Raw genomic sequence first — 14,849 nt, forward strand, 5'->3', positions numbered from 1 at the left:
TACATGTTAACTCATGTGACAAAGAGTAAAACTTCTCTTCGTTGGCATATAGAATACCATTGTCTCAAAAGTTTACAAGAACACAGTGAAAGTTTCATGTTTCATTGATATACAGTTTGGAGGATGCGTGTGAAGCGGTGCTGTGGAGTCAGGTCAGAGTGTAGCGTGCCGTGGCAGTCCAGCAGTACAAAACAGCAGCAGTTGGTCCTCGGCAGGACTGGGCTACTTCAACCTTCTGTGCGCTGCTTCCTGTCAGGATGTGGATACGGTTCCCCCACGCAGAATTTGATCCCCAGGCAGATGTGCCGCTCCAGCGGTCATGCCTGGGAGCAAAGGCTGTGTGTGTGTGTTTGTGTGCGATAGTTGTTCTTGTGCACCATGTTAATACATCTGCCTTGTGAGATTTGGAAGCTTAAGGGTACATTGTGTGAGGGGCAAGTAAACTCTAGTTCTGAACTACTTCAAACTTCCCTGTTGCATGAAGTAGTTCTAGTGTTATTGTCACCCTTAGTCGTAGGAGAAAAATCATATTTTTTTTCTGACTAAGAGTCAGTTGAGAGGATTGATGTAAGCCTCAGAGTGGTTTGCTTGCAGGAGCCATAGATGTGATCATTTGAAGTCATTCATCCACATCATGAAGCCAAAGTTAGCCATAAGACTGTCAGATTCATTGTTATTTTAAAGGTGAGGTTAACAAATGTCAAGAGACAAGAAAAGGAAGGTTTATTTTTGGAGTGAGCTGTCCCTTTATTCCTTGTGAGAAAGCACATAAGTATTACTAAATAAAAATCTACTTTTTTATTATTATTATTTCCAGGACAAGTCCTGAATGCATTGTGTAAGTTACTGTATAGAGACCTTGCACAACCTTGACTAAAAACAGCAGCATCTGCCCACTTCTTTCAGGCTGAGGGGTAAAGTGACATACTGTGGTGGCGCTATGGTTGTAGTCTCTCAATACATCTGTAATGAACCCCAGCAATACTCAGTGGCTTGTGGCTTTTTCCAGTAAGTCCAGACCACATGGATAGACGAGAGCAGCAGAATACAATGACAGGAATTGTGTGTAGAAAATAATAATAAAAAAATATGTGTGCCACACACACACAAATGCACAAAACACAGTTGCAGTGCCAATGTCGACACCTGTTTTGTATAAGTAGTTCTTTTTATATGATGTTACAGTAATGCTGTGTCATCAAGTGTATAAAGAGAAGAATATTGAAAATACCCTGTTATGGATAATATTTGCACGTTCCTGTGCATCTTTTCTGATGTTTGTACACAGCATCATTTCCTTCAAGCTGTATGAGTCGTGTCTTTCTCTTATGGTGGCGTCTGTTGTATAGAGAGCAGTCAGTATGTCTGTGTGTGCCTGTCTGAGTATTTTGTTGTGGATATAGCAGCTCACTGCAGTATTCACACCCCTGTGTAAAATTTTTTTCCTGTGCAACCAGTGTGAATCCCCAGCAGTTGAACTATTTTTTTCCGGGGTTTGCATCAGGTATACATTTGTTGTGTGCTGCTGCTGGTAGGAGCCTTATAAAGACTGCATTATCCCTTCACAATGAAAGTCTGGTCACGGCCAGTAAACACAGAACAGGTTGCTAGAAGCTGCACGGTGGAAACAGATGACCTGACGTATGTGAGTGTAGCAGCAGCGGCGATGGAGAAGGAAAAGAGAGTGTGGAATGTGCTCCTCAGACACGTTCTTGTGTGTGTGTGTGTGTGTGTGTGTGATATGTGCACATGTGCGAGTGTCTCATGTGGCAGAGGCCTTTGAAGCTTGTAGGGGGTTAAGAGGAATAAGGGTGCAAGGTTAGGGTGGAGAAGGATGTATGGTCTTTCTGCAGGTTGGCTGTGACCCCTCAGGGTCAGAGTGCACTCTGGAAGATGTCTCCTTTGAGGAGATGATTTATCATGGCCACCTGGAGTAACTTATCTTCCTTTTCTCCCCTGTCCTCCCCTCTACCAAACAGCCTGTGTGAAGGTCACAGCTCACAGATTAAATAGCTGTTGTTCTGTGAAGTGAAACAACTGGAGCTAACTGAAACACTTTATACAGAGATTTGTCACTAGAGATGAAATCCTCCAATCTTCTCTCTAATAACTTCACTGACAACAGCAAACACATTGATTTCCTATTTGTATCAGGTGACAGTATTTATACGCAGAATTCTGTTTCTGTTACATAATGGTGTACAGTGTTTGTGCAGAATATGATAAATATGAGCAAGATATTCTCAGAGACTACAGCTTATGCAGGAAGTTGGGTTGTGTTAGTTTAGGTTTGACAAACTGATTCTTATTTTATTTTTAATAAACTAATAAGTGACATGAAGGTAAAAGAACATCTCCCAGAAAAATGACCCAAAAGAGAGAGAATTCTTCCTGGACAGTCAGTGGAAAAAGTGCAAATGAAAAGAAATCAACAGCAAATGCAACATAAGTAGGAGTGAATGAGTAAGATGAGGGAATTTCCATGCATTCTTCATGTATCATTATACCATTAGGATGAATGAGCCCACAGTCATGCAGTCCCAATGTTACAATATTAACTATATTCGGTGACTAATAGAGTTCAGTTAGAGATATGAAAAGAGAAATGATGGGAATAAGAGCGCACAGAGGCAGCCGATGAACTTTTGTCATGAATGCAGATATACTGTACTTGGGAAAAGCAGAATCCGGTGTGGATGTGCCCAAAGATGCAGAGCCGCTGATGGTGATGAGTTGTGACTGAAGGTTCACCAGCTGGAGGGATACAGATCAGATTTCAGGGTGACCTTGAATGTACCACAACGCTGACACAGAAAGTTTCAGAATGTGTGTGCATATGGAAAAAATGTAAATGCATGTATGACAGAGAGTGGATACATGGTGTATAACTTATCTTTTATCCTTTGTGTATTTATTTTCATGGTCTGGAAAAAATGAGAATGGATTTTTTTTTTAATCAATTTGTTTTAGATAAGTAAGTAATGGTTTCTTAGAGTTGGTCTCTTTTAAGACTCCTGGCTTCACACCCTATAGATTTTTAATGATATGTCGGACACAGTGACAGTGTAGTAAATCTCCTCATATGTCAGTATATATGATGAGTTGTATCATTACTTGCATGTGAAGTTCAGAGCTGTGAGTCTGCAGAAAGTTTGACATCAGTAACGTTTGTGGTATTTCCGTTTCAAGTCAGCACTGTCTGATCATTTTTCATGCAGTCATACACCACCACAGTCTCAGGGGCTTACCCACCCAAAGGGTTCCATGACAACAGGACGGTGCTTGTCCTTACTGCATGGGCAAGAAGTAAGCTGCAGATTTCAAACAAAGCTAACTTGAAACAATTTAATACCATCACACAGGAGATCTATATGATTTCTTTACAATAATACAGTAGGTACATTGTAGAGTGGAGGAGCTGGATGTCTCCCATGAATGTGTCTGTGCAGTCCTTGTGTCTGATAAGAAATGTGTTCATGTTAAAGGACAATCCTGAGAAATTTCTTCAGCTATTTGAGACAACCAGCAGATTTGATGATAAAAAACACATTACTGTCTCTTTTATTTGTAACTTTCCTGTTCCTGCTTTGTACTTGCACGACAGATGTGATAGAAAAACCATGGGTGAGGGACGATCAGAACACCTCCTCAAACTTTCCCTCTTCATCAACACAGATTAGGTTGGAATGGATACAGAGCACCACCTTTAGAAGGTGCTGCTCCGCTTATATCTTCTCACACCTATTATAATAAGAGTTGTCGAGTGGAAGGTTTGAATTTGATTGACGTGCGGGCCTGAAGTGTAAATGTGTATCTGTGATGTCTTTAGAGTCTTTCAAGATTCACCTCTGTATAGTGTTTTGGAAATACTAAGCCGTAAACTGGTCTTACAGAGCAGTCATTTTATATTGAAGGCAGGGTGGGAGAGGATATCAGACAGAGTGAGAGGAAGACATCCATCTACTGTGCCACAACAACGTTCAGCTCTCTGACCACAGAGGTCTTCAGGGAAGAGCTGCTGTCAGAACTGGTTTTATATTCCACATATACACTGCCCTGTCTTTACAATGAAGAATAATGCACCATCATTGGATATTTTATTGTCATCAGATAAAGAATTCTTCTTTTTAAACTATATATTTAATTAAACAATAGTAAATATAAAAAATAAGTTCTTTATCTGCAGTGTATGCAGACTCACACACACTGGTGAAATGCAGCCATGCATAGCTAGAAATATACAGGCAAACATGTGCTTACATGCTGCACAAAGACCTCTTTTTAGGGAGTTATTCTGGTTCCAGACTTCATGCAGGTACATCGAGTCCAGTTTAGAACAGCAGGGTTGCTTTCAGCAGCATGTATTCACACTTTCTGTGGACTGGATTGCCATGGTAACAGTGCTAAAAAAAGGCAGATCTCTGCTGTTTTCTTTCTCTTTTCAATACAATACATTATATTTAAAATGTGCATTTAAATATCTTTGGATTAATTCCATTGTTGATTTTGTTTTGAGCGCCTTTAATGACTTTGTGTCTCTCTGTGCCTTACTGTACAGCCAACATGTTGGACACCATGCTCCTGAAGAATGGGTGGAAGGGGGCGAAGGAGCGACGGGTGGAGGAGAGCAGCAGCAGCAGCAGCAGCGGCACAGCCACAGTCTCTCCCCAGAACATGCTTTGGTGCCACTGCTACCACCACTGCCCCGAAGACTCAGTCAACAACACATGCATGTACGGTGGAGTACACACACCTGTATGCTCAAACACACTGTGAAACAACTATATTAAGACACACAAAATCATTCAGAGTAATTACTCAAGAGGTTTCTAATTACTTCATCAGGATACAAGTGTTTTGAGACACTGCTTATTAACGCAAAGGCAATCTGCTAATGAAAGCTTCTTAAAGTGGCAGTTATGGGCATTATAGATGTGTTTGTATGATATGGCTAATAGAGATCCACATATCATTAGCCAATGCTACATTGCTTATTATTGTGTTCACCTCATTATTTTTGAATTGGTTTAGCTGATAAAATGTGTGGAAATACATGAGGACTCAAATAGAAGGACTCTAAAATTCAGGATTAGATTAGGTAAGTCTCCCTCTAGTGATGATTAATATGCTGATTGTTTTCTGTGTGTGTTTATTTTTTGTAGGACTGATGGTTACTGCTTTACTATGGTGGAGGAGGAGGATGGAGGCCACGCTGTGCTCACTGCAGGTTGTTTAGGGCTGGCTGGCTCTGAGTTCCAGTGCAGAGTAAGTCTCTTCTATGTGTGTGTGTGTGTGTGTCTGTGTGTGTTTCTGCCTGAATGTGTCCTCCTGTGACTCCTTAATAGACCTCTTTAAATCAGACTTTTCCAGCACACACATCTTTATACACAGTGGAAATATCTTTGGTATATCGTAAAGCATGGCTGTAAATCTTCATTACTCGGCCGTTTTCATTAGTGGTAAGCAATAATGCATGGTTTTCACTTGTGCGTGTGTCTTCTGAAAGGACACGTGGAACGCACGTTCCAGGAGAGCTCTGGAGTGTTGCACAGATCAGGACTACTGCAACAGAGACCTACATCCCACTCTGCCTCCACTGATGACGTCAGGTGAGACACACAGCCGCACATGAATTTGTTCACACAATGAAATCCTGCCCCACTTGGAAGCACGAGTGGCTTTTAGAGCGAGCCTGTTTAAGCCACGCTGGGTTGGTGATGGGTAGTGACAGTTTAAACTGTTACAAACCACAGTGTGGTGCTGGAGTAAAGTGGCACATGCTGCTCTGGGGAGGCAGAGAGAGAGAAAGGGGCAGGTGAAACAGAGCCTGCAGACTTGGCTTGTTCTCTCACCCTCTAATGAAAAGGACAGCCTCTCCCCAGGGCCTGCTTGAGTTTCTTGCCTCGGGACGGATGTGAGATATCTGTCCATCTGTCACTCCGCAGTACACACACGCATGCACACACACGCATGCACACACACACACATATACACACATTATTTCTCTTTGCACAGAGTCTTTGTCACGTACACTTTGCATTGCACCTTTACACCCCCTCACAAACCTTATTTTGACCTTCACAGACACTGGTAAGTCAGTGAGAAAGTGGTCAGTTAGTTGGTTAGAAAGACTTCAGTAATGATTCCAAAGTTTGACAATGTTTTCATCTACAGAGTTAGCAAGCCCTGTAGATGTGTCAAGTGAAGTAATGCGATTGAGAAGTTGTTAGTTTTTGGCCAAAAAAGGTTTTTTGTTCAGCTTTTAATGACAGAAAAGCCCTGAACACTTCGTCTGAGCCAGTCTTTTTCAGGTACTTTTCCACCCTTTAATATTTTAATTAAGAATAAATAAAAATGAATTGTCTTGTGTCATCTTATACTTACTTCATTAGAGTGTTTATGTGTTATTCATTGAAGCACTTCTAGTGTTCAGGCATCTATGTTTGTGTGTGTCTGATTGACAGAACCATGGCAGAAAGTCTAGAGTCCCAGAGCTGCTTCAAGCCTCTGGGGTTTCTGTAGCGATGTCAGTGTGACACCTGATATGTGGATTTCAGGAAGGGGATGTGATCGATAACACGCTGTGAAAGTGGGGCGGGGTGCAAGGTGGAATGAGAGGAGAGGAAGGGGAGAAGCTTGTCCCTGCCAATGAAAATTAGAAAGATGTCGGTGCTGATAGCAGTGAACAAATGACTGTCACCACCTATTCATCAATTCTAGATTTGCTGACTTCCCTGTTTCCTTCTTAGACTACGTGGACCGCAGCATCCAGTACATGGCTCTCTTCATTTCAGTCACAGTTTGCAGCATCATCCTTGGTATTATCCTTGTCTTCTGCTACTTCAGGTAAGAAACGTGTGCATATGTAGCAACAAAGTTGGTGGTTTTTTTTTTTGACGATCATTCAACATTACATCACCTTTCTGTGGCAGATATAAACGGCAGGAGTCACGGCCGCGCTACAGTATCGATCTGGAGCAGGATGAGGCCTGCATTCCCCCTGGGGAGTCTCTAAAGGACTTGATTGAACATTCCCGCAGTATCGGGTCTGGCTCTGGGTCAGGACTCCCCCTAATGGTACAAAAAACTCTTTACATCTGCCTAAATAGCAGATTAAGCACAGGCAGTGTATTATACTACATATTTAATTATTTAAAATGTGCACATCATTGTTTTCATTACAGTTTGTTTTTAGTAATATAATCTGTGACCCAACAAAATCAAAAGAAGAAAATAGTTAGTCCATGGGCCAGACGAGATGTCGGTACCACTCAAGGTGGCAAAGGTTGCTTATACTTTTTGAAAAGCTATGTCTGTAGTCAACATTTTGGTATGATATTGGCCCTTGTTAAAGACATATTTCAATAATTTATAGTATTATGTTTAGTATCATTTCAGAGGTGACACACTGAGCTTTCATTCAAGCTTTTTATAAATACTTTTGACAAGTACAGAGGTCACTGGAGATCTTTATTTAATTTTAGTTTAGCCATTTCTGCCTAAATCATCTTTTGTCTTTTAGTCCTGTGGCATCAGGAAGCAAGAGGAAGCAATATGGGATAATTATTATTTATCTCACAGTGAGGTTACAACTATACAACTTGAATAAGTAATTGTTTTTATATATCTGATATATTACTACATTGGGTATATTTACTCTGTATTAAGTACATTAATTGTACTGGAATATTCTTGCAGTACCACCTCTTTGCACAAAAGCAGGGTGGACTTTCCCTGTTACAACAGACTAACGACTAAACAATGCAAATGACCTGGTTTTTGGAATGATATCATGTAGTGGAACATAGTCTACTTCTGTATTATGGGTTATTGGTTTAGGGTTAAAATTAGGGTTAAAACTAGGGTTAGGGTTACAGCTAGGGTTAGGGTCAGGGTTAGGGTTAGGTCCAAAAATAGGGTTAAGGTTACAGTTAGGAAGGTCGCAGAGTTGTGGTTCAATATTTGATGCGTTCGGCTCACTGAGACCATTATGGAAATGTCTTACCTGCGGCTTCAGTGTCCTCTGTAGTTGTCAAAAGTATATACAAAAAAGCCTAGATTAAAGCTCAGAATATCCCCTTTAAAATGATACCAAACATAATATAAATCATTGAAATATGTCTTTAAAAAGCGCCAATACCAAGATATGCACCAGTGGCAAATTTTATTTTCATCAGGGCAAGGTAACAGCTGATAAGAATAATTTAGCTGTCACTTCATTGGGGTTATCATACCAAAATGTTGGCTACAGACTTATATGCCAACCTTTGCCAACTTGGGTGGTACTGACATCTGGCCCATGGACTAAATGGCCTAAATACACATGAAAATTCCATTAAATGTTCTTTTAAAGTCCCTGTAATTAAACAAACAAACAATAACTTGGAGTGCCAGAATAAAACGGGTTTTGGAATATGTGTTCCCAGGTGCAGCGAACCATTGCCAAGCAGATTCAGATGGTAAAGCAGATCGGAAAGGGGCGATATGGAGAAGTCTGGATGGGAAAATGGAGAGGGGAAAGAGTGGCTGTCAAAGTCTTCTTCACCACAGAGGAAGAGAGCTGGTTCAGAGAGACTGAAATATACCAGACCTTCCTGATGAGACATGACAATATACTGGGTAATGTCATATATCTGAAAAATTAGTTATTTTATTGTTATGTAATTTTATCCTCTTTGGACATTTGACACTCCTCTTACTCCCTCCGTCTAACCCTTTAGGATTCATAGCTGCTGACATTAAAGGAACCGGCTCATGGACGCAGCTCTACCTAATTACAGATTACCACGAGAATGGATCCTTATATGACTACCTCAAGTCCAACACTTTAGACATCAAGGCTCTGCTGAAACTGGCCTACTCCTCTATATCAGGCCTGTGTCACCTGCACACCGAGATTTATGGCACACAGGGCAAACCAGCCATTGCACACAGAGACCTGAAGAGTAAAAACATCTTGGTAAAAAAGAATGGATCCTGCTGTATTGCAGATTTGGGGCTGGCTGTCAAGTTTAACAGGTACAACATGGATTGTAGACATTTTGAAAGCTAATTGAACAGAATTTTTCTGAATCTCTTGTTTTTCCATACTGCCTCAGTGACACCAATGAAGTGGATATTCCTTCCAACCTACGCGTTGGTACGAAGCGCTACATGCCACCTGAAGTTTTGGATGAGACACTGAAGAGGAGCAAGGAGTCTTTCATATTAGCTGATATGTATAGTTTTGGCCTTATTGTTTGGGAGATGGCCCGACGTTGCATCTCTGGAGGTTAGAAAACACTGAGTCTGTGTAAATGTTCTCTTAGTGATTCTCATTAATAATACTTTTTTCTTTTGTACAGGCATTGTGGAAGAATATCAGCTGCCCTATCATGACCTTGTACCCACCGATCCTTCCTTTGAGGACATGAAAGAAGTCGTCTGCATTAAGAAACAACGGCCTTCATTTCCTAATCGCTGGAGCAGTGATGAGGTATTGGAGGTTTTTTTCAAAATTACAACTTTGATAAAAACATTTGGAGAATTGCCCCGCCAATTGTGATGATTTTTTTTTGTGTGTGTACTTTGTGTCTTTAGTGTCTACGTCAGATGGGAAAATTAATGTCTGAGTGCTGGGCTCACAACCCGAATTGTCGTCTCACAGCCCTGAGGGTGAAGAAGACTCTGGTAAAGATGTTAGAGTCCCAAGATATCAAACTGTGACAGAGAGTCTAGACAGATGCTCTCATCACCTAGAGACTTGTCATCGCCACTGGCACAGGCCACTTAAACTGGCCAATAGAAGAAAGGGAAAACCAGACTGTGAATGATAGACCGGGAGAGTGAGTAATAGAGACACTGGTCGCTGTGGAGCCAGAAGAGAGAGAGAGGAGCAAAAGATTTATGTCAGGGGGGATGTCTTCCTTTCTATTTTCTGAGCCATGTCTGCCTCGGACAAAGTGTTCAGGTTGTGCTTTCTGTGAAAGCAGTGGAGTGGTGGTTGGGTCCAGACTGTCCAGTTGGGTGAGTGGTGAGGACTATAAAATCCCCACGGTCAGTTTTAAACAGTGGAAGCTCTTTTGAAGCCATAAAGCAGTATTGTATGAGCAGTTTTTTGCACTGTCACAGCTGCCTTTTCGTGTGTGCGGGTGTGTGCGTTTGTTGATTTCATTATTATTATTTTGTGACTCAGTCACTGCGAAAAATGTTACGAACATTTTACTGTCCCACAGTGACGGTCCATCCAAAGAAAGAATTCAGTGATCTCAAAAATGATGATGATTATTATTATTATAAAATTAAGAGTATTGCTACATTAATTAAAATTTTCTTCAGAAACAGGAAATGTGTATTTCTAAATTTATTTGGTTTCTCGCGTTAAACCTCAACGTCTCTTCTTTTTCGCTTATTTGTACAAAACTGACTGAAAACTTTATTCTAAAAATAATTATTGCCTATTGATGTCTAAAATGTGTTTTTTGTGTGTTTTGTGTGTGTGTGTACAGCATATGTCCCGTCCACTCTACCACTATGGCTCGTGCCTTATTTAATCTGTACATATGTGATTAATAATAATGGCATACAAGTGGGTCTGGATAACATTCCCCAATAAAACAACAAAGGTTTTTCAGTGTTGCGTATCATCTCACAACTCAAACAGCCACGCTCTGTTTTCAATGTTGCATATAAATATAATTTATTATTAGTCTTAAAAATTCTTTCTTACACTTTGTACAATAACTTGACAGATGAAATGCAAGCTGTTGCGAGGAACATTGTGAGTGCCAGAAACAGACAGGCTACATTCTCACTATCCACAATAATAATTATAATAATCATGAAGCTGAAGAACAACTTGGGAATGCAAAGGCTAGCCTACTAAGAATGTGAAGATTGTTTCAAAAGGATGCAAAGTTTGCATAGACAGCTTTACAAAAAAATAAAAGAAAACAGAATAACCAACAAACACTTGAACAGTCGCAAGTGCTGCTGCATCAAAGGAATGTTGCATTTACAGCTATCGCTAATGTGTATTCACAGAATCAGTGTCATCCTAATATTGATGGCTTCTGTCGTTAATGTACAAACATCAAAGCTAAAGTCTCCGTTACCCTCCGAAAGGACACATGACAGATCAATGCATGGAATGACACAATATTCAGATGATCACCTTCTGTATATTAAACGGAACCTCAAACATCATCAATTATTTGGTAAAAAGCAGTTGTCTTCAGTTGCATTGGTACTACAAAAATATACTCCCTTTTCAATCAGCATTTTCTTCTCCTCTCTGCCTGGATCGTGTAGATGTAATCGTCTTCAACAACCTACAAATCATCAGAATCTGTCATGTATTTTATTCAGTGTGGGAAAACTGTCTTGATCACTCTTGTTCTGGGTGTAATTAGGCAAAGGATCTGGTCAAACATGCAAATTAAACAAGAAATGTAAAAAGTAAAATCACCTAAAAAACATGTAAAAAGAAAAACACACTTAACAAAAAAATAATTATATATATCAAGACTATTGATATTAATTACAACAGTGACATTTAACATTGTAAAATAATCACAGATCTCTTTCTGTACTTGTAAATGTGGCTGACAGAATGACTTGTTACAGCACTAGATGTCCACCAGATGGTGCTGTGACATAGCGGAACATAATCAGAGGAAGAGACACTGCAAAGTATTCGATAACAGGCAGGAAAAAGTACAAAAAAGATATGTATAAATAGGCATATTATTAAATACTATGTTATCACAGAACACATACTTGTCCATGGATTTGCTATGGAGACTTTTTTTTTGGGAACAAGAGCTGCTTCCTCTGTTCTTCCTCTTTTGACCTCTGATAATGTGTCACTAACTCTTGTATACAGTGATCTACATCCACATCTGCACAGTCCATCCAAGTAACTGGACAGCTGTTTCCAAGGAAACCAGAGCCAAAAATATCAAGTTGTACCAGAGAGAGAGAGAGAGAGAGAGGAATGAACAGCCAGAGAAATGACTGGCAGAGATTCTTGTTTAACCTCCAAGTTTTTACACCCTTTGTTGCCAATGTTTAACTGGGTCATGGCTGAGTAGACCTAGCTGTTTCTTTCTTTCTTTTTTCTTGAGTGTACACTCAGGCAGCGTCTGTGAATGTGTACGTGCATTTGTCAAAAGACTCTCCTGCTTTTGGAGGATTAGAGGGGTGGTCCACCCTCTCTTTTATTTTCTTTGCGTGTGTCTTCTTCCTTCTTGGAATGTCACAATTTCCTGACGGGGCAGATGTCAGTGCTCAGTCACAGCAGGAACAAGGCTGTCATGGCGTCCCATCTCCTCCAGCACCTGGGCAAGACGGCTGAGGTTGCCGTCAGGAAAATGCTGGGCCTCCCACAGGTCCAGGATCACTCCTGTAGGACTGGACTTAGTGGCAAAGTAGTTCAAATACCTTAATGAACAATAAAACAAAGAAAGATGGGTTAGAAAATCAGGTCAATGGGTAACACAGACAAATAAGTACCAGTATACTTGAAATAAAACACTTGGACGTTGACGATTAAAAACGTTGCAACAAAATCTATTTATATTTCCTTCTCACTTATTTTTTATTCTCCTTATTTTAATAGAACATTTACAAATGTAAACCCTTGTGTGTATCATTGTGGTAGGCTGTGAATGAACGGCTGCTTCAACTATCCTTCCTTTACGCTCACTCAGTCAGTGGTCCCGTCAATCTGCAGCTGCTGTCTGTGATAAGGCCGCCCTGCTGAGCTGAGACCTTATAAATGGACATAGACTGTAACTCCATCACACACACAGGACTATCAAAGACACATGGGTGACGTTTTAAAAAGAGGAGCCTCATTCTATCTTCATCTCTTGCTCTCTCTGTCTGTCTCTCGGTTCGCTCCAGCTCAATTAATCTCAATTCAGCTGATACTTATCAAAATGACTCACGTTCTCACAGAACAATCACGACTGAAATTAAAAATAGATCGACAATTTTGTTTCTCTTTGATGTCCACTTCGACTAAAAAAATTATCTGCCAATTAAAATACACATCAGCAGCTTTCTTTGTGTTTTTTGTTGACTTTAATTACCCAGTTTAAAAAATTAGCCTGAAGACAGCCAGTTCCTGTAACCAGACTGTGGCCTAGATTACAGCCTCCCTCCCTTTTCTCTCCCGGGCTGCAGCTCTGTCCGTCTACACACCTGTCAAGGTTAAGTTTGTGGGCCAACATCCTCCAGTCATTGCCTCTGGTCTGTGGTGCATCCAGGCTGCCGCACAACTTCTGTCGAATAGAAACGGGGATACGAAAGGCATTTGGGCCCACCAGTGTTGTAATGTTACTGGCAGGGTCCAACAGAGAAGTGTCGATGCTCTGGGAATCCTGCACAAAGAGAACGAGAGGGGCTGAAGGTGACGTACAGACTGGAGCTGTGGCATTTAGGCTGCAAATGTAATGTAATGCAGTTCAAAAGCATCTGAAGCACCGAAAATGTATTCAAGGTCCCAGTGAAGTGAAAATGAATCATTTCATCAGCATCCATTACCTGATGCCGAGTGAGCTGCAAATATATCACATGCGGTGGGAAGGTGCTGGAGAGGTCTGGCTACAGAAACCCAGACCAAGACCCAGAGACAAATGATGCAAGGCCAGGCAGGAACACAGCTCTGCACCGCATGTACTGTAATTCATCTCATTACTGAGCACAAAGCCGAGCGGCCCTTCATCCCTCAAGCTGTATTCTCCTGGCCAGATGGCCTTTGTAAAGCAAGTACAGCATGACTGGGGGTGATTATCCCCCTCTGCTCCCCTCTTGTCTGCAATGGCCTGTCATAAGCAAAACTATATGAAGGCAGCAGGGTTGAGGCTCCCTGTCTTCCACCCTGCCACTTTTTTAAAAGCATGCCAAAACAAAAAAAGGGGGAATTGGAAGTAAAATATGCCTCATTGAGAGGAACAAAGACAAGAAGGTAGGGCACAGAAGTCAACACTGCTGTGAATGTAAAGTTTAAGCAAGTAGATGAAAAACTGACTATATATTTATGGCTACATTTAAGTATCCAGCCCCACCTCTGATAGTGTGGTGTCCAGCTGAAAAATCTGTCCTTCTCCTTCCACCTGGCGCACACATATCTTACAGGCCAGGTCCACTGTGCTGGTGGAGAAACGCTCCAGGGTGAAGCAACAGTGGAGGTTCCTCTGTGAGCCGCTCCATACTTGCTGAAAACATAGCTCCTGCAGAGAAGACAAGATGTGTCACTCTGTCACCAATCATGAGATGCCACTGATTACCACCTGAGACGCCATCACTTACCTGGTACTTGGCTAGAAGTTTGCTCTTCCACAACGTGTGGGGGACATCATGGATGGAGAGTCTCAGGTTGTGGGTGCTGTCTTTAAAGTTGAGAGTCTTTGGTTCATCTAACAACTTCCCACCCATCTGCTTCTCCATCTGTAGCACTTCCTGCAAACACAAAGATCATGCATACACACCTCAGCTTTTGTGCCGAATTTTAATAACGTTTGTTGGCAAATACACTAAACTTACAAAGCAAATGTTTGTTTATAGTATACTCATTACATTCATCCTTTATGAAGTTGAATGTCGACCTGCCAATCAGCAACCAACTTCAATGTCCTTGTAGCAGGATCACTATCATTCTCATTACCTATTCTCAAACTTAATAATGTTCAATATCCCCCTCAGTACAATAATCCTTCCTTATCTTTTCTCCATGAAGGTGCGTGCAGGTATTAAACAGAATGGAGGTGATGAGACAACAGTAGGGGGGATAAATGTGGCTTATTTTGAGCTACATCTAAGAGCGCTATTCAAATGCATGCGCTCGTCTCCCCCTTATTGTGACA

At 41.1% G+C, this 14,849-nt stretch overlaps 2 protein-coding genes across 2 annotated transcripts in view; one reads left to right on the top strand and one right to left on the bottom strand.

The window, feature by feature from the left end:
• Positions 1-10,245, top strand: part of bmpr1bb (bone morphogenetic protein receptor, type IBb) — a 38,762-nt gene extending 28,517 nt beyond the window's left edge. The window contains exons 6-15 of the mRNA XM_028417538.1: positions 4,559-4,733; positions 5,163-5,265; positions 5,507-5,609; positions 6,750-6,846; positions 6,933-7,077; positions 8,427-8,619; positions 8,721-9,018; positions 9,099-9,271; positions 9,345-9,475; positions 9,580-10,245. Coding sequence (XP_028273339.1) covers positions 4,559-4,733; positions 5,163-5,265; positions 5,507-5,609; positions 6,750-6,846; positions 6,933-7,077; positions 8,427-8,619; positions 8,721-9,018; positions 9,099-9,271; positions 9,345-9,475; positions 9,580-9,705 — 1,544 coding nt within the window. The 3' untranslated portion in view covers positions 9,706-10,245. The remainder of the gene's footprint in view (positions 1-4,558; positions 4,734-5,162; positions 5,266-5,506; positions 5,610-6,749; positions 6,847-6,932; positions 7,078-8,426; positions 8,620-8,720; positions 9,019-9,098; positions 9,272-9,344; positions 9,476-9,579) is intronic.
• A 1,746-nt stretch (positions 10,246-11,991) lies between these two features.
• Positions 11,992-14,849, bottom strand: part of unc5cb (unc-5 netrin receptor Cb) — a 93,825-nt gene continuing 90,967 nt past the window's right edge. The window contains exons 14-17 of the mRNA XM_028417706.1: positions 14,296-14,445; positions 14,052-14,216; positions 13,186-13,364; positions 11,992-12,420 (exon numbers count right to left, since the gene is read on the bottom strand). Of these exons, the coding sequence (XP_028273507.1) occupies positions 12,261-12,420; positions 13,186-13,364; positions 14,052-14,216; positions 14,296-14,445 (654 nt within the window). The 3' untranslated portion in view covers positions 11,992-12,260. The remainder of the gene's footprint in view (positions 12,421-13,185; positions 13,365-14,051; positions 14,217-14,295; positions 14,446-14,849) is intronic.

This window comes from Parambassis ranga, chromosome 12 (assembly GCF_900634625.1).
Source record: "Parambassis ranga chromosome 12, fParRan2.1, whole genome shotgun sequence".
Classification (NCBI taxonomy): Eukaryota; Metazoa; Chordata; class Actinopteri; family Ambassidae; genus Parambassis; species Parambassis ranga.